The 24,866-nt window shown below is 48.8% G+C and overlaps 1 protein-coding gene across 1 annotated transcript in view; it reads left to right on the top strand.

The window, feature by feature from the left end:
• The window catches only part of UNC5B (unc-5 netrin receptor B), a gene marked incomplete in the record, with an annotated part of 112,052 nt that overhangs the window by 73,826 nt on the left and 13,360 nt on the right, over nucleotides 1-24,866 (top strand). Inside the window, 8 exon segments of the mRNA XM_074296907.1 lie at nucleotides 5,525-5,746; nucleotides 11,485-11,628; nucleotides 12,580-12,683; nucleotides 17,538-17,718; nucleotides 18,029-18,196; nucleotides 18,773-18,937; nucleotides 19,159-19,191; nucleotides 23,659-23,853. Coding sequence (XP_074153008.1) covers nucleotides 5,525-5,746; nucleotides 11,485-11,628; nucleotides 12,580-12,683; nucleotides 17,538-17,718; nucleotides 18,029-18,196; nucleotides 18,773-18,937; nucleotides 19,159-19,191; nucleotides 23,659-23,853 — 1,212 coding nt within the window.

Below are 24,866 nucleotides of genomic sequence, written 5' to 3'. Positions count from 1 at the left end.
TTACAGAAAAGGAAACTGAGGCTCGAGAAGGGAATTGTCAGAGTCATGAGGCAATGGCAGAGGCAGGACCTGGACTCAGCCCAGGGCTTCTGGGGTCCTTCCTCCATAGGGCATCTTCTACCATCAATCTTCAAGGGACTCGAGCAGGTGGAAGTGAGTGTAGAGTCAGATCTAAGACAGGGTAAATACAGTTATTAAGAAATGGAAATGAATAATAGAATCAAAACAGTGAAACAATAGCAAAGAGGAAATCACTAGCTTTGGGCTCAGAGGCCAGGGGTAATCTATCTTTAAGTACCTGTAATCTTTAAGATTCTCCTCAGCCATATCTGAGAGAGATTACTTGGTGAGGAGGGAGGGAGGATGGCTGGTGGGGGCAGGACGAGGAACAGACACAGTAGCTTGCTCGGGCTAATGGATTTCTAATGTGCATGTGCTTCAGACTTGGGCCAGCTGAATAAGTGAGCCCCTTCTTAAGGATGCAGAACAGTCGTCTCGGTGGACCCATCCCACAAAGTACGGGGACCACTGGAGAAGAGAGGAGGAGGCAAGAAAGTTTGGGGTTGGTGGGAGCAGAGTTTTGGATCTAGATCTGAGCTGACAAGGATGAAGGAGGTGGCTCAAGATGCCCACTTGGTCTTCCAAGTTTCCTTTGGACTTTGCCTACTGTCCCAGTCCAAGGGCTCCCTGATTCAATGGCCTTCCACTCTTTGGAGACCTCAGAATTGATCATGGGAGGCTCTTCTTCAACTGGCTTCACCCCACTTTAGCCCGAGTAAAGTCTCTGGGCCCACCTTTCTCCAGATAGGGAAAAAGACATCTACTTCTGGCCTTTCTGGTGGAAAGTGTGCTGCAGCCTGGAGCTGGAGGCCCAGAGTTCAAATTCTGAGCTTGTCTCTTGCTACCTGACACTGAGCATCATTGTACCCTCCAAGGTTAGACTGGTTGACTTCTGAGGTCCTAACCCTAACCCTAACCCTAAATTCCAAAATTTCTGTTCCTCTGACCTTAGGTAACGATATGAACAACCAACTTAAATTATTTCTGGGGGTGAGAGCCTCTGCATTGATATGGGGGGAGATGCGAGAGCAGAGATGTAGAGACCATCCTTTAGCACAGAGCCTGTTGTCGGCCTTCTGAGAGAAGGGGCTAGGAACCAAGATGGCAGAAATGCACCCTGCAACCTTCCCCTCTCCAAACAGATTAATAGATTATAAGTGCTATGAGGGACTCTGGCAGCATCTGGTCCTCCCTTTAATTTAGCAGATGAGGGGGAGTAACTTGTCAAGGGTCACCCGTCTGTTTAATGACAAAGCTAGGACACCAGTCCTGGCCTCCATTATAACCGGTCTGCCTCCCATAAATATTCCCTTCCTTGGAGAACTTGTTCTAATGGAAAGAAGCATTTACAGACCAGGAATGTCACAGACCCTCCCATTCTGCCCTAAATCTACACTTCTTCTGACCTTGACTCAGTGGTAAAAATATCCATTCCAGGATGCCTGCTCTCCCAATGGACTCTTGTAGCATGGGTAAAACTTCAACCTCTGAAGCAGTTATTCTTGACTAAAGCAAATTTGTCTCAAATTGTCTTCATTACAACTTTTGTTAAGATAGTATTTAACTTCAAGGAAGGGGTTGAAAATCAACGAGCAAATATTAAGCACCTACTATGTTCATGGCAATGTTTGCTTCTGGAATTGGGGAATCGAAGGTGCATTGAGTTTCCTAATGGCATTCATCCAGATCCTGAAAATGTCTTCTAAATCCCATCCAAGGAAGAGGATGACTTCTCTTCTCCAGCATGGGCTTGTGTCATACCATCTGATTATACTTTTAATCATATGATCCTGGTGATCTGTGTGTGACATATAGATTCAATCAATCAGTCAATCAGCAAACATTTATTAAGCATCTACTATGGATTAGGTACTGTGCTAGATGCTAGAAATACCAATATGAAAGAGAGTTCCTTCCTTAAGAAAGGGGGTTGTCAGTCAATCAGTAATCATTTAGTAAGCACCTACTATGTGCCAGGCACTGTGTTGGGCCCTGGACATCCAGAGACAAATGAGAATCCCTGTTAGGGGAGATGACATGACATACCTAAGTATAGAGAGAATAAAAATCAATGCAGTCTACTGGGAAGGAGGCACCGGCAGCTGAGGGGATTAGGAAAGACTGTCAGAATAGAAATGGTTTCTGTGGGCCCCCTATTGACTCAGAAAACCACAAATTTACATTATCAATATTATAGTGCATTTTTATTTATTTTGTCAAACAATTCTTGATTGCATTTTAACCTGCTTCAGGCCCGATTCTTTCTAGAGCAGAAAGTGGTGGATGCTTCAAAGGGAGTGAGGTGATCTGAGGAAGAGGACGTTCTAGCCCCGGGGACGGGAGGGGGTCCGTAGGCTTAACTGGACTGGGAAAGATATCTGTGGCACAAAAGGGTTAAGAATTTCTGTCATAAGGGCAACGGGAGCCCGTGGAGTTTATTGAAAAAGGTTCTACATACTTAAGGAAAGTTACCATGGCAGCTGTGTGGGGGAAGGAGAGCTCAGAGTAGGGAGGTCAGAAGAAACATGCTGTGGTATTGAAGGCTTGGAATAAGCTGGGGATAATGTGATGGAGTATTCCAAAGATCCTTGGAGGATACAGAAGGAGGAGGATGGCCACTGGGGTTCAGTGCAGCAGAGGGTCCAAAAAAGGATGGCTATTGAGAATTAAGGGTCACTGGTAACTTTGAAGAGAGCTGTCCAGTTGAGTGATGAGATTGGAAGATATTACAAAAGAATGAGAAGTGGGAGGAGAGAAAGTGGAGGCGTTAAGTGTAGACAAAATACCCATTTCCCTGACCAGGGCTCATTGTAAAAGAAGGTGGTTTGATTGCACTTCCTCCCAGGATATGTCATGAGAAATGGGTATCTTTCACTTACAGATGACAGGAATAAGGACAGAGATAGGAAAAGCCGTCTACTACTTTGTAGGAGAATATGGGGCCATCAAGGCAGATTGTGGTCCAGTTTCATGTCTGTACTCCTCCCGACAGATAAGAGCCATGTATTGTCTCTTGGAAATTCTACCCAAGCCATTGCTATCCATCTTGATTCAAGGCATCCCAAGGTGGCTTGAAATTTAGCTGTAGCACTTTTGTATAAACCCCCTAGCACGACCACTCCTAAGACCTCTGCCTCTTAGCCTCAAAGGATTAAAAGGAAACTTCTAAGAGTCATCTAATCTACCTTCCAAGCAAGCGATGGCTGGACCAGCAGCCTAGAGCACAACTGGCATCCTGTCTTCCTGTCTCCTGAGAAGACCAAGTATGTTCCATGACTATAATTCCCAAAATAATTGCAAGGGTGCTGAGCAAATTAGAGGGAGGAGAGGGCTAGACTCTGTTCAGGGAGGAGAGAGAGAACTGACCCCCGGTTTAATTCATTGTTTCCAAAAGAACAGCTAATGGATTATGACAAACCTCCTGCTGCCTCTTCTCCCTGCCGACTTAGAGCGGAAATGGAAAGTCAATTTTCCTAAATGGATTTTAAACGAGTGACCTAGCCTAGCTGTTTTTCCCCTCCCTTTTTGCTCCAGAGCTCGCTTGTTCAATCAAGGTCTTTCTCCCATTCTGGACCTCTTCCTTTCCTGTTTCCTTCTCTGCTCCTCTCCTCATGGGATTAATGCCAGAGGAGAATGGAAGTCCCTGCCATAGGACTTTCTTTGGGAAAGAAATTGGGTGTCCAGAAAGAGCCATCACGCACTTGTTTACTTCTTGCGGATTCAGCCTATAAGGAAATTGAGATGGGTTTAGACGACCTCTAAGTCTCCTTCTAGTTCTGGTAGTCTATAATTATGATGGTCTAGTAACCCGTCATGGAAATAGTATTCGATTAATAATAGAAAACTAGTGTTAAGCCCTTTTGATCATAAATCTGAGATCCCATGATTTGGAAGAGCAACCTGAAAGACTACATATATTCCACATGGATCGAAAAAGGAATCTCTGAGATCCTAACAATCTAGTTCTTCTCTCTTGACTCTACCCCATTGTATTACCTACAAAATGGCTCCCAGTTGGTGATGCTGAAGACACTGGGATTAGTGAAAAGCCCTTTCATTTCTCTGAACCTAGGACCACTGGAACTAATGTTAGTTCTATCTGTGATGAATGAATGAATAACCTTTTATTACTCATATTAAAGGGTAAAAGGCAAGTCTGTGCTAAGCACAAAAGCAGTTCCTGCTGTCAAGGAGCTTATATTCTAATAGAGAGACACAGATAGGGAATTGGTCACTTGGGAAGGGCTATATTTTAGTCTGGGAAGTCACAGGGATGGAGAGTGGAACAAGTGCAGATTTGATTTCAGTTACAATATTAAAAGGTGGGAGGATAGGGAAGAGAGGTCAAGAAGTACAGAACATGGTCTAGTAAAAGAAAGTAAGTGGCCCTGGGACCAGCCTATTATTAGACAACTTTCCCAAGGAACAGTTTCTGGAGCTTTTGCAAGAAAATGCTGTAGCTCGTGTGGTGGTTGAGGAAATTACCAGAAAAAATGCTGAGTGGAGTTCTGATTAATGGTGGGAGATGAGTAGGGCTAACCAGGTGGTTTCGGGATTAACTACAAGACAGGGTTGCTGAAGTTAGGTCCAAAGGCCTATTCAAAAGCTAAAATTCCCATGGAAAAATTCAAGGTCTGGTTTCCCTACTGACCTTTGGGAAGAACCTACATGCTGAGGTAGAGGATCATTGGAAGAGACTCTGGGAGTTTCAGTGGCTTGGGGACAAGAGGGGGCATCTGGATCACTTGCCACCCTGGCAGCATTTTGGGATTAGGATTGGAGAATTGTTTTTGGCTTCCAAGGCACAGTAAGGGGGAGCATGACCATACAACACTCCCCCCCCCAGTGTCCCCAAAGTCCCTAACATATCCTTTCAGTTTCCTTCGGCCTGGCTGCCTCGATCCATATGAGGGCAAGAAGGAAGTGGGGCTTCTAAGGGCAGCTTGCCTGGTGGGCTCAGTCTGCCCTACTTTGAGCCCTGTTCCTTACCCCATGCTGTCTTTGGTGCTCTGGCACCCTGCCTGTTATAAATTGGAAACCAGATTATGGCTGGGAAGGAACGAATGCTGGGAGTTTAGAGAAAAGTCAAGCGAAGGTGGAGTGAGGTTTGGAGATGAAGCATTAGACATACTGTGGATCTTCAGGATATGGGCTTAATGAGACCCCCAGATTTTCATTGCAACTCTCCTGTTTGTTTGTTTGTTTGTTTGTTCATTTCAACTCATTGTGAGCTTGTGTGAGTTGTAATTTTTCTGAGTCTTAGTTCTTATTTGTAAATGAATATAAAATATTATTAAACCTCTGCGTCACCTCTTTGTTTACCTTTTTCCTCACAGTGATGTTGTGGGATCATATGTGGGGGGGGGTCAATGGATTGAGCAATAGATTAGTGATGGGAGATATTGGTGATAAGAGATTTACTTGTCCAGCTAAACTCACAGTCCTGTTTGTCTTCTGTCTACAGGAATTGAATATGGTCAAGTTCTACCAGATTCCTTCCCATCTGCCCCTGCTGAGCCCTTGCCCCACTTCCTACAAGAGCCCCAGGATGCCTATATTGTGAAGAACAAGCCCGTGGAGCTGCTGTGCCGAGCCAACCCAGCCACCCAGATCTACTTCAAGTGCAATGGAGAATGGGTCAACCAGAATGACCACCTCACCAAGGAGAGCCTGGACGAGGTCACGGGTGAGGAACCTCAACTTGCCCTCCCTTGCTCTTCCCATTCCCTTCCTGCCTGTGGCGATCACATTTACTCTGAAGGAGATCCAGGGCATATAAAAAAAATCACCCTAAGTCAGAAGGGGCTGTCACCCACCCCTTTGACATGTGCTTTGTTTTTTAAGGCACCTTCCATGGTGCCAGTGATGTTCAGTAGGCTGGAACATAGAATCAGACTCTAATTCCAAAAAGATATTTGAACAACAGACACTTTTAAAAAGATGAAATTTAATAGAGATTCATTGATATAGATGGGTTAAAAATACCAATTGCAAAAATCCAGAATGAGGGAAGTGGGGACCAAACAGCAATTCATATGAGAAAGAACTGTATATTTTCATGGATTGCTAGGTGAATTTGAGTCAACAATGTAACATGGTGGCCAAGAGATACAGAATGGCAAGAATATAAGCTTCTTGAGAACAAGGAAGGTTTCATTTGTGTCTTTGTATCATGTGGCACATCGTAAGTACTTAGTATATGCTGATTGATTGACTGGTAGTACCCAGACAAAAGAGATGACAGTGCTACTATCTTTTTCCTATCTACATCTGGAGTGTTGTTGTTGTTGTTGTTGTTGTGGTTGTGGTTCTTGCTGGGACCATATTTTATGAGGAATGTCATTGATAGGATATGTGACTAGAAGACAAAATAAGCCAAATAATAGAAGGAATGGAGGACAATGAAAGCTTGTAGTTAGGGTGCTTTCAGGCTTCCCAAGTCTTTGACTACGTTATCCCATTTAATCCACACAATAATGCTAAGAAATGCTGTTATCACCATCATCATCCGAATTTTACAGATGAGAGTCCCTTCGACAGTGCCTTCTGTTCCTAGGTAACCTAAGAGACCACTTCCATCTCTCATCTATTCTGTCGGGTAGTCACCTTGCTACACTGTGGAAGGTGATTACAGAGAAAGAGACTCACCCAGACATCAGAAGTCCCAGACTCGAGATCTGTCCTGGTTTTTATGCTTGTGGGCATTGTTCCCCCTCATCTGTCAAATGGCATCAGACTAAATGATCTCTCAGCTCCCTTCCAGCTCTGAAATAATGATTCTGACTCATTTCAGCTCCAACACTGGCTCTCTAACTATGGTGGCACATTAGTTCCCCTCACTGACTGTAATTCTTAGTTCCCTTTAGTTCTAGTGACTTCTCTCTTCTTTATCCCCAGGTAGCTTGTTTGTACATAGTTGTTTGCATGTTGTCTCTCCCATTATATTGTAAACTCCTTGACGACAGAGACTTGTTTGCCTTTTTTATTATTTTTTAACGCTTAGCAGAGTCCCAGCATACAGTAGGTACTTAATAAATGCTTGTTAATCGACTGACTGGCAGAACTTGATTAGAAAATGAGGATGGTTGGAATAGCTAATCTTTCAGATCATAGATTGCTTCTGTTCTAGATCCTAGAAATCATCTCTATTTTGCTAATGAAACCTTTTCCCTTGCAAGATTTCATTTGAGTTATTTGTTCCAGTGGGATAGTGTGGGGAAAAAAGAACACTGGGTCTGTATCAACTGACTCAACTCAAATCCTGCCTGTGCAAACTTGGGGCAAGCAACTTTATCTCTCGGATCTTCCAAATTTAAAATGAGGCAGAGGTTTGGACTCAGGTGATCTGGAAAGATCCTTCCAGTTGTGCATCAATGAGCCTGTGATCATCTGATCCACAAAAGGAGGTAATGGAGACTGCTTCTAGGGAGACAAGGGAGGCAGATCCCTGGGGAGGAGTCATTAGAAGGGGGTCTTGGAGATCCACAGAAGAAGTTCTGTATACAGGAGATGATGAGCTTTGTTAGTCAGTCTTATGTGCCCAGAAGACATTTCCATGTCTTAGCGGCAATCCAGAGGCTGGCTTCTCATTAGACCACCTCCCCCCCATAGATGGGGGGCATCTGGAGAAGGGCTGACATCCCAGTGAGTGCACAGATTATTTATCCCAGCTGAGTCTCTCCTTGGGCCCCTGACAGCACAAGTCAGCTGCCTTCACACGACAAAGGTCTTATAGAGGGGATTCTCACTCGGGTGCACATGGGATTACATTGGGCTCTGAGCTTCTGTGGTTCAAACCTGTGATACCGAGCTACGAACAATGGGAGATGTTTCAGGCAGATTTCACCGGATAAGAAGGAAAGCTGTCCAGACATTTTGAGCTGTCCACAAGTGTAAGAGGCTGCTTCTGAAGCTGGTGAGTTCTCCATTGTTGTTGGAAAATTGCACCACTACTTATCAGTGCTTTTGGAAAGGGCATCCCTGCTCTGGAGTGGTCCTTTCCTCTCCACCCCCTTCCCTCTCTTCTCCTCTTCCCTTCCTCCTCTTCCTTCTTCCCCCTTCCCCTCTTCCTCTCTCCTTCCTTCTTTCTATGCCCCTTTCTTCTATTCTTTCTCCTTCTGTTTCTCCTCTCTGCCTTCTTCCCACTCTCCCTCCATGATTCTTCCTCCTGACAACTCCATATTTTATAGGACAGAGATGTGTCCTGACCTCTAAACTTGGTGGGTGGGGATTGGTAACTGTGATTATTAGTAATACCAACACTGCTCCGTTGCTCCTAGCTGCGACAGCAATAGCAAGAGGCCTTATGTGTCCTGAAAATTGGGGCGCAGCTGTCCTCATTAGCGTGGGGATAATAGGGACTGGCCCTCCCCCCCCCCCCGCCCTCACCAACTGGGCAGAAGCCCTCACTTCCTGGCATCCCAAGAGATACCTCGGTGTTTTGTGAAGTATTGACGGCTATACTGGGGGTACTGCCCCCTCCCAGAAATTTACCCTAACATCCCTGGGAGGAGATCAGGGAGCCAGAATCGCCTCCCCTGCAGATGGGCTCACCATTCGGATTAGATTATTGTTCACACCAGTAGCATACAAGCCCTGGGAACCTTAGACTGAGAAATGGGAAAACTGGATGCTGCTACTGCCTTCTTGCATGGCCTTAGTCAAGACACTCACTGGCATGTTACACTGAGAAGCCAGAGAACCTGGGGTCAGATCCTTGCTCACTTACTAATTATGTGATTTTGTGCAAGACATTTGCTGTCTTTAGCCCTGAATGTCTACATCCGTGAAATGATAGGTTAGGTGTTCTCTCCCATTTTCTGGCCTGATCTTGTTACTATTATTGTGCCCCTCTTTCCCACCTTTGTCACTGGGTCTTCCAGTATGGCAGCCCCGTCAACCTTGGGAGGGCCAGCCCTTTGATGGGCAATACCAACATGAAAACTTCAACATGTGCTGTGCCTGTGGGGGCTCGAGGAGAAAATACCTTACTGCCCTCGGAGCATTTACTTTTTGGTTTAGGGTCCTCAAGAGCCCTCCCACTCCCACATGACAGAAGGCCAGAAATAGAAGGATTTAGGGACCACCCAACAGGAGCCCCTATACAATATCCTTGCCAAGGAGCCACGCCTAGGGACTGCCCAACAGAGTGCCTTACACAACAAACTTGTCAAGGAGCCAACCTTTCACTTGAATACCACCACCGATGGGAAACTCATTACCTTCCCGGGCAGCCTTTTGGACACCTGTGGTTGTTGTTTAAGAGACTTTTCCTGACAATGAGCGTAAACCTACTTCCCTGCAGTTTGTCCCCTAACTCTGCCCTCTGGGGCCAAGCTGAGCCGCCTGATCTATCTTCTCCATGATGATTCTTGAGATGCTTGAAAACAGCTGCCATGTTCTCCCCCAAGTCTTTCATTCTCCAAGCCTCATCAGCCACGGTTTCTCATTTTGTCCCCAGTCCAGTCGTTCTCTCCTAGATGAGCTGCAGCCCGTTAGCATCTTTGACTAGTCGTTAGGTGGTGGAAAAGGAGATCCTGAGCTTTAGTCTCCTGTACTTTAATTTCTCTCCTCTGCTATATCGCCTTCCCCACGAAGCCCCACCCCCAGTCCTGGGAGCTTGGGGAGGATTAACTCATGAATGAAGTGCAGAAGACTGAAGGCCCGGCAAAGGCTAGTGATCCGAGCTCAGGGGCCGTCCGGCCATTTATCCAGGGAGGATCAGGGGCCCCAGAGCCGATCAGCTCCAGCCAAGATAGGGAGAGAGCTAAGACATCTTTGAGAGCCTGAGGATGCTGCCTCCAAGGCGGGGGCCCTGCCCCCAGCTCCATCCCTGCTCACACTAACTCCAGGCTCAGCCTCAGGAAGAAGCTTATGTTCCATGTCTCTCTACGGAAGAGTTGGTGGGGGAAGGTGTGCTGGTCCCGGAGTCAGTGAGAAAGGCTCAGTGAAGGGAAAAGAAGAATGGGAGGGGTCTTATTGCATATATATAACATACATACATACACACACACATATAAATATAAAATATGTGTATACATATATATATGTGTGTGTGTGTGTATGTGTGTATGTATGTATATATATCCCCCACACACCATATATTTAGGGCTCTTACCCATAGTCGGGAGTGGGTTTGAGGTCAGGAGACCTGGATTTGAAACTTGTCTCTCTCCCAGCATCACCTTGGGAAAGACATTTCTACTTTAGCACCTTCGTTTTCTCATTCTGTGAAATGGGCAGGTTGGACTAGCTGAACCTTTGAAGTGCTTTCTAGTCTGCAGCAGAGATTGGACTGGAAGAGACATTCATGCCATCTTCTGGGAGCTGGAAGGGGGATAGTAGGGAGTTCATCTGGTCTTGAGTTTTCAAATTTCCAAGTCTCAGGATTCCTTTGCACTCTTAAAATTATTGCAGAGTCCTCCCCAAAATAAATTATTTTATTGAGTATTTATATCTGTCAATAGTTTCCCTATCATACAGGAAAGCATCCTAATATTATTATGAAAAGAGTTTTGCCTCTAGGTCCCCTGAAAGGGGACCTTTGGATCCCAGAACCTACTTTGGAAACCGCTGATTTAATCCAGCCTCCTGATTTTACGGGTGAGGGCCTGGGATGGCTTCGGTGCGTGTCCCCTGGCTCCAGACTCAGTGGGCCTCTGGCTACAGCCCACTCCCAAAGGTCCAGCAGCTGCTCTGGGTCACTGGAAGGCAGAGCTGGTGCACCCGGGAGGGGTCATAATGCAAGGGGAGCTGTCCAGTAGCAGGACGTGCTCACCATCCACTTGTGCTCTTCCTTGTTGCTCCAGGTGTTCAAGCACAAGATGAGTCACTATTGTCCGGGAGGAAACTGCAGAGCAGAGTCCAGCCCTAGCTGGAGGGTGGCTCTCTGTGGTCCCTTATAATTCCAAGGTTCTTAACAAACTCAGTGATTATGAGATTCTGTGATTCCAAGATTCCAAGATCTAGGATTCTGGGATCGTTCCATCTTCAGGCGCTCTCCCATGGCTGGAACACATGACTCACCTATCACTTCTGGAAGCAGCTCTAGTTTCTTTTAAAGCTTAGTTTGATGATCACTTCCCACAGAATGTTCAGGCCTCTTGTATTTATTGCATTGATTATTACTTATTTGTATTGTGCTTATTTTGCATACTTCTCTATAAAGGGAATGTAAGCCCCCCGAGGGCAGGAGCGGTCTGTATCTCCAGTGCTCAGCACAGCACCCACCGCCTCAGTTCTGGCTCCTTGATTGCCTGGCTCTGTACCTGGGCAGTGCCGCTGGGTGCAGGAGAGAGAGACCTTGCCCATTTTCCCTTCTCCGTTCCAGTTTCCCTCCTCGCCCATTTTCCCTTCTCCGTTCCAGTTTCCCTCCTCAAACCCCTCACAGCCTCGCCTGACCCTGTTTCTCCCTGCCCTTCACAGGCCTGCTGGTGCGGGAGGTGCAGATCGAGGTGTCCCGGCAGCAAGTGGAGGAGCTGTTCGGGCTGGAGGACTACTGGTGTCAGTGTGTGGCCTGGAGCTCGGCCGGCACCACCAAGAGTCGCCGGGCCTACATCCGCATCGCTTGTAGGTGTCTCGGGCACCCGGCCCTTCCCCCTCCCCTGTGGGAGCTGAAGAACGCAAGCAGCCAACAGCAGATAGGAAAGAACCAGAGTTCTGTATCATTCCCTTGTGTCCACCGCTTCTGACTCCATTTTGAATTTCTTGGCAAAAATAGTGGAGGGATTGGTGATTTCCTTCCCCGGTCCCTTTTACAGATGAGGAAACTGAGGCAAACAGGGGAAGTGACTGCCCAGAGGCCGTAGGAGGCCAGATTTGAACTCAGGAGGATGAGTCCCAGGCCCAGAGAGCTCTATTCGCTGTACACTTATCTGCCCATGGGAGATTAATACCAAATTATAATAGACGGGAGCATCTCTGGCTCTGCTCGGGGGGCCGCTTTCCCCAGGCTCCAGACCCTCCTCTGTTTGCCTGAAGCTCCCTCGTAAAATGATGTGATTGGTCCAGGCGGGGTCTCAAGTAGCTTTTAACTGAAGTCTGTGATTCTGCTCCCACGACCCCCAGGGCCCAGGGACCACCAGGCCCCGTGACGGCCATCCCTGGCAGCCCGGCCTGGGCCCTCCCCGGTGGTGGGTCTCTGCTCCCCCAGCCCCGGTCAGCGGGGCGGCTCTCGCAGCCCTTGGCCCCTTGGCGTGGGCCCGAGCCCACTTTCTCAGGAGCAGCCCCTCAGCGAGATGCTTGCACATGGCGGTCCTTCCAGGGCCTGGCACTCGCTCCCTCATCCCGACTCCAGTCACCCCCATTCCCAAGCTCCAAGCCCGGCTTTGGGCATCCATTCCCAGGGAGTGTGTCGCCATCTAGTGGCGACAGGACCGAGACGAAGCCCCTGCCTCAGAACCATCCCCAAAATAGAGCTTGGTCTGGAGGCAGAAGTGTGGGAGCCCAGGCCCCCTCCCCCGGCCACAGGCAGCTGCCCCCTCCCCCCCATGCACTAACCCGATGCTCTCGCCCTTGCAGACCTCCGAAAGAACTTTGACCAGGAGCCGCTGGGGAAGGAGGTGCCCCTCGAGCACGAGGTGCTCTTGCAGTGCCGGCCCCCCGAGGGGGTGCCCCCCGCAGAGGTGAGTGAGGAGCAGCAGCGCCCTGGCCCCCAATGCGCTTCCCTCCCCTCAGACCCAGGATGTGTCACTTAGGGGCTCCCGTTAGTACCTCCTCATCTGTCCCAGGAGGGCGTGGTCCAGTTCTGGGGCTCATGGTTCTCCATTCTGGCCTTAAACGCTTGTGTGTCGTCCCTTCCCTAATGGGGCCTTGGGGATCCCCTCCTTCCCCTGCAGTCTGGCAGGAGGCCTGCTCTCACCCAGATCTGTCCCTCCTCCAGCTATCCTCCCCTCCCTCCTCCAGCTGTCCTCCCCTTCCCTAAAATTGTCAGTCAGGTCGCAGGTACTTGGAGCAAAGTGCCTGGAGACCCCCTTGTCCACTGGAGTTTTCTAGCTCTGAGCTCTGGTCCCTGCTTTCCTTGATCATGTCTCCGAATGCCGGCTCCCTGGGCTATCAGCCCGTCCTGCTAACAGGCCCAGGGCTTGAGTTAATGTGAAGGACGGTGGTTCCTTGAGAGGCAGAATGGCCCACGCTGGCTGGGAGATGGGAAGGCCTCTGGGCCCGGCCCCCTCTGGCAGACTGGCAGGTGATCCTGTCAGTGCCTCGGGCACAGTTCTAGAGAAAAGTGCTGATCTTCACCCATGGGAACTCCCTATGATAATGAAGTCGTGGAGGAGGGAAGCATGGGAGGGAGGAGGGGGAAAGAAAGGAAAGGAAGAAAGAATAGGAGAGAGGGGGAAGAAGGAATGGAGGAAGGGAGGGAGGGAGAAAGGAAGGGAAGAATAGAGGAAGAAAGGTAAGAAAGAAGGAAAGAAGGAATGGAAGGAGGGAGGGGAAAGAAAGAATAGAGGGAGGAGAGAGAGAGGAAGGAAAGAAAGAGTGGAAGGAGGGAGGGGGAAGAAGGAAGGGAAGAAAGGAGTAATGGAGGAAGGAACTGAGAGAGGAAGAGAAAAAGGGAGGAAGGAAGATAGGAAGAAAGGAATGGAAAGTGAGAAGGAGAAATGGAGAAAAGAAGGTAGGAAGGAAGAAATGGAAGAGAAAAAGAGGAAAAAACAAAGGAAGAAAGAAGGGAGATAGGGAGGAAAGAAGGAAAATAAAGGAGAAAAGGAGGACAGACTGTAGAAGTTGAGTTTATACCACAGAATCCCCCACTTACCTGCTTCCCCTTCACCTCTCTTTGGTTCCTTGTCTCCCTTCGCTCCATCCCTCTCAGTAAGGGACCTCAGAGAAGCCCTCCCTGGTCTCCTTCGTGGAACCCCACTTCCTAGCATCCCTTGCAGCCATGAGCCCCCGGTGTCTGGGAGCGTTCCTGGCTCTGCCGAGACCCCCACGGGGCACTGGTGAAGTTCCAGCAAGATGGCCCAGCCATTCTCACAGGCAGCACAGATGGATGGGGGCGTGATGGATGGATGGGCTTGTCTGGAGACTGTCAGCTGCTATTTGGGCCCAAATGTTTATTTTGGACGGCGGGCTGCTGCTCTGACTTCTCATCACACACTTCACCTCCACGCTTGTCCGGGGCTGTTAAGTCTGTCTGAAGGTCCATATACGCATACGAGCCCCTCATGGGCAGACTCCAGGGGGGGTCACTGTTGATTACAGAGCTTTTAGGGGGACAAAGCACTTCTGTGTGTTCTCACATTTGATCTTCTGTGATAGAAAACACGTCTGGATTATCATCCCCATTTTACTGCTGAGAAGTCTGAGTTTTGGAGAGCTTAAGCTCCTGGTCACACAACAATATCAGACAGGATTTGCACTCAGCTCGCCAGCTCCCTTTCCATGACCTCCCTGCACAGCCAAATGAAGCGGAAGGGGCAGTGTGTGCCCTTGAACAACATTCTCAGGAAGAACTTTGGTCAATCAATGGGAAAGCATTTGCGGAGAGCATCCAGGATGCCCAGAATGGCCCCCTTGAGATGTGGCGGAAGGAACTGGGCATGGACTGGAGAGGGAAGAAGGAGAGGGAAGGCCAGGGAAATTCAGAGATAGTTCTGCTGGCAGGTTAGACGGGAGCCCTGGAAAAGAGACTGGGTGTGTTCTGCTTAGGAGCAGTACTGGGGTCTTGCAGAGAGGCAGATTTGGTTTTGCTGCAAAACAAAGCACAGAAAACCTTGAAAGCTGTCGGACGTGGAATGGACCACGTTGGGACGAAAGGATTTTCTTGTTCTTGGTCTTCCGGCCGTGGCTGGATGCCCAGGACGCTGTAGAAGGGAAGGGGAATTCTCAAACACAGGTCGGACTAAGTCTCTGGGATGCGTCCCAGCTCTGTGGTATTATGAAATCATCCCACTTCCCTAAGCCTCAGTTAGCTCCTCTATAAAATGGGGATAATAACGCCTCACAGGATTTGAGGGAAGCTCAAACGAAGTCTGTGAAGTGCTGTTTAAACCTTAAAGTAGCGTATAAACGTAAGCTATCATTATATTCTTGTTATTGCTGTGAGAAAGTGAAATATGGATGAAGGGGGTGTGTGAATTCCCTGGCTCTCCTCCTCTCCCCTCCCACCCTTCTCTAGACATCCCTTCCTCCCTGCTTAAGATGGGCACTCCTGTTAGTCTTGGACACTGAAATTATATTAAAGAGGCAGCACATTTATAGAGATACTACATAAAATATCCGTGGCTGTTTAGCATTCATCTACTGACCTGAGGTTGGTCAAGCACCTTACAAATGTGATCTCATTTGAGCTTCACAGTGACACTGGGAGGGAGGTGCTATTGTTATTCCCATTTTATAGGTGAGAAAACTGAGGCCAGTGTCTGAAGCATGACACAGATTCAGACTCCTGCTCCAACATTTCTGTCCATTATGGCACCTGCATGGAAAGGACCGGTAGAGGTAGAAACTCCGTGGGGCTTCGGACAAGCCATTTATCTCTCTGAGCATGTTTTTTTTTTCATTAAAAAATAAAAATGAGCGGGTTGAAGTTAAATCTCCTCTGCCAATCTTGGGAGACTGGGATTTTACAGAAACTGGAATGGGCGAGTTTAGCAACAGGAAGAAGTTGAAAGGTCAATCCCAGGATGGGGAGAGAGTGAAGAGGTGAATGAAGAAATAAGCATCTAAGAACTGCTTCATTGGAGGCCAGGGAACCCAAGCCTTTGGAGGAGGAGGGTCCTTCCTCCCACATCTCAGGGCAAAAAGGCAAACTCTGTCTATCCCTCTCTCCTCTCCTATCCCCCTTTTCCCCCTCTCCTCTCTCCCTCCTCCTTCCCCCTCTCATTCTCTGAATCTTTTTTCTCCTCCTCCTCTTCCTCCTCCTCCTTCTCCTTTTCCTCTCTTTCTCCCTCCTCCTTTCTTTCTCTTTCTCCCCTCTCTCTGCTTCTGTTTCTCTGTCTCTCCTCTCTTTCTTTCTTTCCCTCTCTTCCCCCTCCTCTCTTTCCCTTTCTCTCCCTCCCCTCTTCTCTCTTCCTCTTTCTTAACTCCTCCCTCTCTTTTCTCTCTCTCCCTTCCTTTCTCTCTGTCTCTCCCTCTCTCTATATCTTTCTTTTCCTCTGTCTCCTCTTTCTTTCTTTTCTTTCTCTCTCTTTCTTTTTCTCTCTTTCTCTTTCTCTCTTTCATTCATTCTTTCTCTCTCTCTCTCTCTCTCTTTCTTTCTTTCTTTCTCTTTCCTTTCTTTCTCTTTTCTTCTTTCCTTCTTTCTTTCTTTCTTTCTTTCTTTCTTTCTTTCTTTCTTTCTCTCTCTCTCTCTTTCCTTCCTTCCTTCCTTCCTTCCTTCCTTCCTTCCTTCCTTCCTTCCTTCCTTCCTTCCTTCCTTCCTTCCTTCCTTCCTTCCTTCCTTCCTTCTTTCTTTCTCTCTTTCTTTTTCTCTGTCCCATCCCCTGTGTGTCCCCCTCTCTCACCCCTTCCCTCTCACTCCCTGTTTCTCTCCCTTCTCCCTGCTCTCTTGATCTCCCTGTTGCTAATTAGCGCAAGTGCCCTCAAGCCTCTGCATGCACCAACACCTCCATTACACGTAGCCACGCAGCCTTGGTTCACATGTGGAGAGTGCTGTTCAGTGGTTAGAAGAAACAAGAAAGGAGACAAACAGTAGTGAGTTTTTAGCCTTAGATCTTACGATGCTTTGTGAGCGTCTCTCTAATATCCTCAGAGACGTGTGCTGAAGTGAACAAAATATCGCCTCACACTGGCTTCATGACCCTGTGCGAGCCACTTAGTCTCTGTGTTCCTCAGTTTCCTCATCTGTCAAAAGAGAAGCTTGGACTTAATGGGTAAATCAGTGGTGCTCATTCCCCATCATTGTGTGCCAGTCATCTGCCTGTATGTCATGTCTCCCCACCGTTCTGTGGGTTCCATGAGTCAAGGGTTGGGTCTCTCTCTATACCTGGAACATTCTCCCTCCTCACCTCTATCTCCTGGAATCCCCAGCTCCAGTCAGGACCCAGCTCAGCTCCCATCTCCTGCAGGAGGCCTTCCCTGAGACCCCCAGTTGGAAGCTCTCTCCCTCCTGGCCCCCATTCTTTGTTACCTATGGATCTGTACTCACTTCTTCCTACAAGTCTTCATTGTTTCCCTGATTAGAACGTCTCCTTGAGGACACAAAATGTCTTCACTTTTGTTCTTGTTTGCTTATGTCCTAGCAATGCACCTGATCCAGAGCTTAACAAACGCTTTGTGAACTAAATTGAATTGTTTAAATTTTGGTACTTGATCCACACAGAAGGAGTTTAATATTTGATTTGAACATCTCCTCTTTTTTGTCTGACTCCGATGATTAACCAAATGCTCATCATTGCCGCCATCTTTATTAAGCAGGTTCTCTCGTGGGCGAGGCCGGCCTGGGCCTTGGGCACTCAGGGGGACTTCCCGAGCCGGAGGAAAGGCTTGTTCCTTGTCACTTAACATCCTCCTCCTACCTCGTCCCCTTCTCGCAGGTCGAGTGGCTGAAGAACGAGGATGTCATCGACCCTGCTCAGGACAGCAACTACCTGCTCACCATCGACCACAACCTCATCATCCGGCAGGCCCGGCTGTCGGACACAGCCAACTACACTTGTGTGGCCAAGAACATCGTGGCCAAGCGTCGGAGCACCACGGCCACCATCATTGTTTATGGTAGGACGGCGGGCTCCCAAATCGCAGGGGCTGAGGGGGCTTTATGGTCCCTCCTGCTGCTAAGGGTTTTCATTCTAAGATGGAAGGTGCACCTTCTAGGAGGCAGAGCTATAATTTGGGTTAAGAGTTAGCCATGGGGTAGATGCTTCACTGTACAATGATGACAGTCTCTCTCCTTCCCTCCCTTTTTCCCTCCCTCCCACTCTCTTTTCCTCCGTCTTTCCCAACCTCCCTTCTTCCGTCCTCCCTCTCTTCCTCCTTCTTTCTCTCCCTCCCTCCCCCTTCTCTTTTCCCTCCTTTCTCCCCAAAGTGAATGGTGGCTGGTCCACCTGGTCAGAATGGTCACCTTGCAATAACCGCTGTGGGCGGGGCTGGCAGAATCGCACCCGGACCTGCAGTAACCCTGCCCCCCTCAATGGCGGAGCATTCTGCGAGGGGCAGGCCTTCCAGAAGGTTGCCTGTACCACCATGTGCCCAGGTAAGGACAGGCCTCAGATAGCCCACACATGCTCACATGTTGCTTCCCCTAGACTTCTAATGCCTGGGTACCTGTCACCCCCTCCCCAGGGCCAGAGGTCAGCTCGGAGCCCCCAGAGGCTTAGAAGCTGCCCTTTACCTTTGGGGACTTCCCGGGGTCACTTAGTTTGGGTCTCCCATACATCCCCTCACACCTGGGCTACCCATTGGATGAGCCCAGAGATCCCTGGGAAAAGGCACCGCCCCCCTCCTCACTTGAGACTCCTCAGCTGTCCTTCCCAGTCTGATGATGAGTAATCCTCTTCTCTTTGTTTGTCTGATCTGTGTGTCTGATATCCGACTCCCCATATGCTCCTCTCTCTGTCTCTGTTGTATCTGCTCTCTCTGGGTGTGTGTCTGACTGTGAATGTGTGATTCTGTCTGCCTCTTCCATCTGTCCGTCCGTCTGACTGTACGTGTCGTACGCGTGCTGTGTACCTGCGTGTGCCTTGTTCCTCCGTACGCCTGCGGGCACCTGTGTTCTCCATGTTTTTCCATCCCGGTGTGAATGTGTGGGCGACTGTTGCGTGATCCACAGTAGATGGAGCGTGGACAGGATGGAGTAAGTGGTCGGCCTGCAGCACAGAATGCACCCACTGGCGCAGCCGGGAATGCACGGCCCCCCCGCCCCAGAACGGGGGTCGGGACTGCAGCGGGATGCTTCTGGATTCCAAGAACTGCACGGATGGGCTGTGCACTCAGAGTGAGTGAGCTGGCACTGGACGGGCCGGGCGGGGGCCAGCAGGCATGAAGGGGAGGGGGAAGCAGCAGGCCCGACCCCCCAAAGCCGGACCCCACTGGCACCTGCATGAGAGACCACCAAGGGGGGCTGCTCTGGGCCTCCCACATGTCATTTCTGTATCATCTTCATCTTCATCATATTCACCCATATCATTTTTTCTTTTACTTTGTTTTCTCTAACAGATAAAAGAGTTCTAACTGAACCCAATAGCCACCGTAAGTCCCCATTTCATGACCATTTTCTCTCTGCTCTGGGGTCATTGGTTCTCTCTAACTGGTTGTCTTCTCATGGGCTGGAGAGGGATGGGAGGTCTCGGGGGCCGGGGGAGCGGAATAACAGAGAGCATCTCATTCCTGGAACCCTGAGGACCCAGAAACCCAAAGGTGATTGGGCTCTCTCCTCATTGTAGGGGGTGATAGCTTCTAACTGGGGTGCATTCCGCTTTGTCAAATAGAGACTGCACACTTCCATCTGTGGAGATAGAGGGGCCCTGGAGAGCAGACAGAATAGAATGAGAGCCCTGGAGGGCCCTTCAACACTCCCACTCACCTTGTTTTATAGAAGTTTAGGGGAAGGAAAGTGACTCCTCCAAGATCACACAGTGGTAGTGGTGGCTCCCATCCTCTATTAGTTTTCTGAGTGAAGGGAAGAGATAAGGCCTGTCATTTTTTGGAGATGATACTCAGGCTGAGTTTCTCCTCTGGAGTGCAAACTGTTTCCTGCCCCCCCCCCCTTTGCTCCTGGAGTCTTGGATTCTAGAGCTAGAGGCAACCATAGAGATTCCTTTGATAGATTAAAAAACAGGACATGAGAATTATGTAATCTAATAATGATGCCGTCCAAGAAGACCAGCATTCAAGTCTTACCCAAACTAACTAGAACTTGCTGGACATAGTAGTATTGTTCCCAGAAAAGCAAGCACCCCTTAAGACACTGAAAAGAGCAGATCTAAGGATCTGGAGACCTGACATTTGGCAAATTAATGAGCTTTGTGCCTCAGTTTCTTTTTCTGTCAAATAGGACATCCCTACCTCAGAGGAAGTATTAGGAGCCATAAGATTTGTGTACACACACACACACACACAGCCCTAAATCTCTCTCAACATCATTTCTATAACATCAAGTGATTAGATTATTTTTAGCATTTTTTTCTCTTGTGGTTTCGTTGGGTAGTCTGATGAAGCCTTATCATAATGTTTTAAAGTAATTTTAAGAAATGCTATATTTTAGTTAGACGTTCAAGGAGAAAAAAGGTTTCATTTTTTCCATTTAAAGCCCAGACCTTGGAGCCTGGAGGCTTTGCGGACCTAGGTGAGAAACACCTGGATTAGGTGATCTCTGAGGTCCCCTCCCCTCTAAATATGTTAGAAATGGGTGAAGGAGCTTCTTTATCTGATGAGGAATTCGGGAGTAGAGTTCTTTGTCCAGAGATGGCCCTTTTTATCCCCCCAAAACCAGCTGAGGAGAGAAAGGGAGAAGGCATATGGGCAAGCAGTAGACCATCCCAAGTGAAGGATGCTGGGGGGGTCTCTCCAGGAGAGACAATGTTCTTGTATTAGAATGGTTTCTGGATTGTTTCTTGTAGCTGTAGATAGATTGGCTGGAGAGCAGTGGAGAGCACTAGAGACCACGAAAGGTCCACTTGATGTAGGTGGTTTGATGTATGGGGTTCAGCCAGTGCTGCTGCTGCTTCCTTGGAGGGGGCCAAAGTGCTGAATCCACTGACTGGGGCTCTCTCCTCCCCCACTTCCCTCCCTCATTCCTGTCCTCTCCTCATGCTTCAGTCTCACATGCCTGGGTCCGGTCCCTTATGGCCCATTCCTGCCCATTCAGTCCTCAACCGGCTCATTCTCTCAGAATAGAGATGCTCTTCTCAGATGGCCAAATCACGGGTCAGAATTCTGGGCTTTCTAGCCACTGATGTCGCCTCTCCTGGCCCCAAATGTCTGGTTCTGCTCTCCAGAGTTACTCCTGTGCGCTCCATCATTCCCTGTTCTCTTCTCACCCATATCACCTCCCAGCCTCCTCCGCTCCATCCTTCCCTCCCTTTCTCCATCCTTCCCTCCCTTCTTCCATCCTTCCCTCCCTTCCTCCATCCTTCCCTCCCTTCTTCCATCCTTCCCTCCCTTCCTCCATCATTTTCTCCCTTCCTCCATCCTTCCCTCCCTTCCTCCATTTTTCTTTCCATTCCTCCATCCTTCCCTCCCTTCTTCCATCTTTCTTTCCCTTCCTCCATCCTTCCCTCCCTTCCTCCATCTTTCTTTCCCTTCCTCCATCCTTCCCTCCCTTCCTCCATCCTTCTCTCTCTTCCTCCATCCTTCCCTCCCTCTTTCTCTTCTCCCCATCCTGCCAGGGACTTAATGTCTCATAAGTCAGCCCCCCCGGGTCCATGCTAATAATGCTACAGTAATAACACCAAGGCTAATAAAGCAGCAATAGCCAAATAATACTGTGGTAATTAAACTACAGCTCCCAGATAATTCTGGAGTAATAAAATTAGCAATAATGCTGAACGACCCCCATCTCTCTGGAGGACGGTGGGGGGAGTGCTGAGGGAGAGGGAGAGGCCAGGTTGACTAATTGGAGATTGTAAATTACTGAGCAAATGGCCACATGTGGGTGTTACAGTGAATGAGAAGGCGGACAGAAGTGGCCCCCATTTCTGCAACCATCCAAGAGCGGGCTAAAGCAGAGGGTGGCAGGGAAGCCCGGCCAGCAGAGAGCGTCACTGAGCACCTCCGCATGCTATGAGCTGGGGAGCCGGGGAATCCAGATCCGGTCTGTGACACATGGTCTTTGCCCTGACTGAGCCCGCCATCCCGAATCACAGGGCTGGAAGGAAACCTTGGAGGCCGTCACATAATGGCTTCTAATAACTAGCATTTATGTAGCCCTTTAAGATCCTTGCAACAACCCTGTGAGGTAGACACTGTTTTATCCCCATTTGACAGATGAGGAAACTGAGGCTCAGAGACCTCCAACTATTTGCCTAGGGTCATACAGTTAGGAGGACCTGAGGCTGAGAATTCAGTTAAATGGCTTCTTTTTACAGAGCCCTGGGCTAGACATTGGGGAAGACACCAGTTCACTTAAGGCAAGGTGTCTCCCCTCATGCAGCTTCTAGTCTAATAGAGAGAAGTGATAAACAGCTAAAAACACATTGGGTAAAAGAGCTCTAAAATGAGAGAGAGGCGGCAAGAGGAAGCAGAGGAGGGGACGGGCTGCAGACAAAGCCTGGCCTCTGTTTGCCCAGGAGTGTTTAAGGATTCTAACTTTTCTATGGGGCCATCCTGCTTCCTGAACACGGGAGTGCAGAAACAGTCAGGGAGTGGGGTTGTATCCCAGGGGCTTACACAGGTGTACAGCCTAAGGAGAAAGCCCAGAGCTGGAAGTCTGGAGACCCACACCGTAACTGAGTCAAAGTACCTGTTCCTCTTCCAAGACCCGCTTCCTTATTCATAAACGAGGGTGAGAGGGATCCCATGAAAGGCTGGGGATAGGAAGAATTACCCAGATCTCCTCAGAAGAAAGGAAGGAATTAGCTACTATAATGCACAACATCAGGAGTCCTGAGGCTGGATGGCTGGACCCGGTGTGCCCGGCTGTGCTAGCTAGTGACACGGCTGGCCAGTCTTGCCCTGGCCCTGCATCCATCCCAAAGCTAGCTGACTTTCTACATGGCAGGAGGAAGGGAAAGGAGAAAGGGCTGCCTCTGCCCTCCCTCCTCACCTGCTTCCCTCACTTTATTTTTTCTGCTTTCCATCTCCCTTCTCCCCCCAATTTTCGGGGCTATGGCTTTCTCCTCTTCCTCCTCTCTTGCCATCTCCTCAGCCTGCCATGTGGCCTTTCCCATGGGGCCATCTTGCTGCCTGAACATGGAAGCTCAGAAACAGCCTCGGGAGTGGGGCAGCTTCTGCAGGGTGTACGGCCAAATAGAAACAGCCCAGTTCTAAGTCTGGAGTTCCACGCCATAACTCACTATGTGACTTTGTTTAAGTCACGTACCTGTTCCTCTCCATTCATAAAAGAGGCATCAGGCTATCTGTTCTGCCCTGTCAAATCTGTCCAAACTTGGGCTGGGAAGAAAGAACGTACCTCAATAGTGTTTGGAAATGATGAGGACAAGCTTCTCTGGGCACATCCCGTGCTGGTCTGGCAGGTCCCTGAGCCCGAGCCTGTAACGCTTTGAAAGGCTGGGGGAGCAGGGCGGGATCCCCTTTATAAGGTACAAACTAAGCCTTTGGGGTCTGTCCTGCTTATAATAATACCTGACGTTTTTAAAGCACTTTAGAGTCTCCCAAGTAATTTTCATACCCTATGTTCTTAGGACCCTCCACAACGATGCTGGCGGGTTAGTGGGATGATCGTGGATCCCAAGGTCCCTTCAGACAAGGGTCTCTGACAGGAGCACCAGGGTCTCTTTGGAAGAGTCTATTTGTGTTGTCCCTGATGATATTCAGAAAGGTTAAGGGATCGACAGGGCCACACAGCTAGAAAGCATCAGAAGCAGAATTTGAACTCAAACCTTTGTGACTCCAAGTCCAGGGAGTGCTCCATGCTGCCTCCACGAGGGTAGAGATCTAGTTGGAGCCGGGGGGATTGCTTGGGGTTTCTGAGGTGGGGATCTCTGCTTTGCCCTCCCTTTTCCTGACTTTTCTCCACTTCCATTTTCTCTTTCCCAGTGATGGAGCCAACAGGAGACGTGGCTCTCTATGCGGGCCTGGTGGTGGCCATCTTCGTCTTCATCGTCATCCTCATGGCCGTTGGGGTGGTGGTGTACCGGCGCAGCTGCCGCGACTTCGACACGGACATCACAGACTCATCCGCCGCCCTCACTGGTGGCTTTCACCCGGTTAACTTCAAGACAGCCCGGCACAGTAAGGAGAAGGAGAAGGGGAGGAAAGAAATGGCTGAGGCTTGGAGAGAGCAGAAATCCTGGGATGGAGGGGAATGGGGAGGCAGGATGGACTCGGGACATCAGGCCTTCTTTAGACTGTATTAGTGAACAATTATTGAGTACCTGCTGTATGCCCAGCTCTGGGCTAACTCTGATCTGTGAAGGGAGACTTATCTAGATGTTCTTAGCACAGTGTCTGGCACAGGGAATAAGTCTGATGATTGACTGACCTACCTACTCCCAGCCTTAAGGAGCTCACCGCCCAGCAAGGGATGGGTTTATGGGTAGGAGAAATAAGCTGAGAGACAAGGAGGAGCTTGGGTTCTTGGGGTACCAAACACCAGTGTTGGCTCCGTGGTCCACTCAGACCAGATCTCTGATGGGAGAATCAGGTTTTCTTTGGAGAAGAAAGCTAACTACAAAGTACTTATTAAGCACCTACTATGTGCCAGAAGTACTGGCACAGCCTAAGTACTGAGGTTTCAAAGACAAAGATGAAGCAGTTCCCTCCCTCAAGGAGCTTACATCACCTCCTCCCTAAATCTCCTCTTCTTCAGGCTGAACATTTTCAGGTATCTTAACTGATTTTCATGTCGTGGACTTAGGCCCTCATTGGGATGGCCTTCCTCCTTCGGAATCACCAGCCAGTCAGGACCAGGAGAATATTTCCTGGGAGATGGCAGAAGATAGTGACTAGAGAGCCATCTTTGAGGCAGTAAGACCTGAGTTTGAGCCTTGCCACTGATACATTCTAGCTTTGGGACCATAGGCAAGACACTTAAAGTCTCAAGTCAACTTTCTTTCTTTCTTTTTCTTTCTTTCTTTCTTTCTTTCTTTCTTTCTTTCTTTCTTTCTTTCTTTCTTTCTTTCTTTCTTTCTTTCTTTCTTTCTTTCTTTCTTTCTTTCTTTCTTTCTTTCTTTCTTTCTTTCTTTCTTTCTTTCTTTCTTTCTTTCTTTCTTTCTTTCTTTCTTTCTTTCTTTCTTTCTTTCTTT

The sequence above is a fragment of the Sminthopsis crassicaudata genome, chromosome 2 (genome assembly GCF_048593235.1).
Source record: "Sminthopsis crassicaudata isolate SCR6 chromosome 2, ASM4859323v1, whole genome shotgun sequence".
Lineage (NCBI taxonomy): Eukaryota > Metazoa > Chordata > Mammalia > Dasyuromorphia > Dasyuridae > Sminthopsis > Sminthopsis crassicaudata.
Note: the sequence above shows the minus strand (reverse complement) of the source record. Positions and strands in the feature narration are given on the sequence as shown.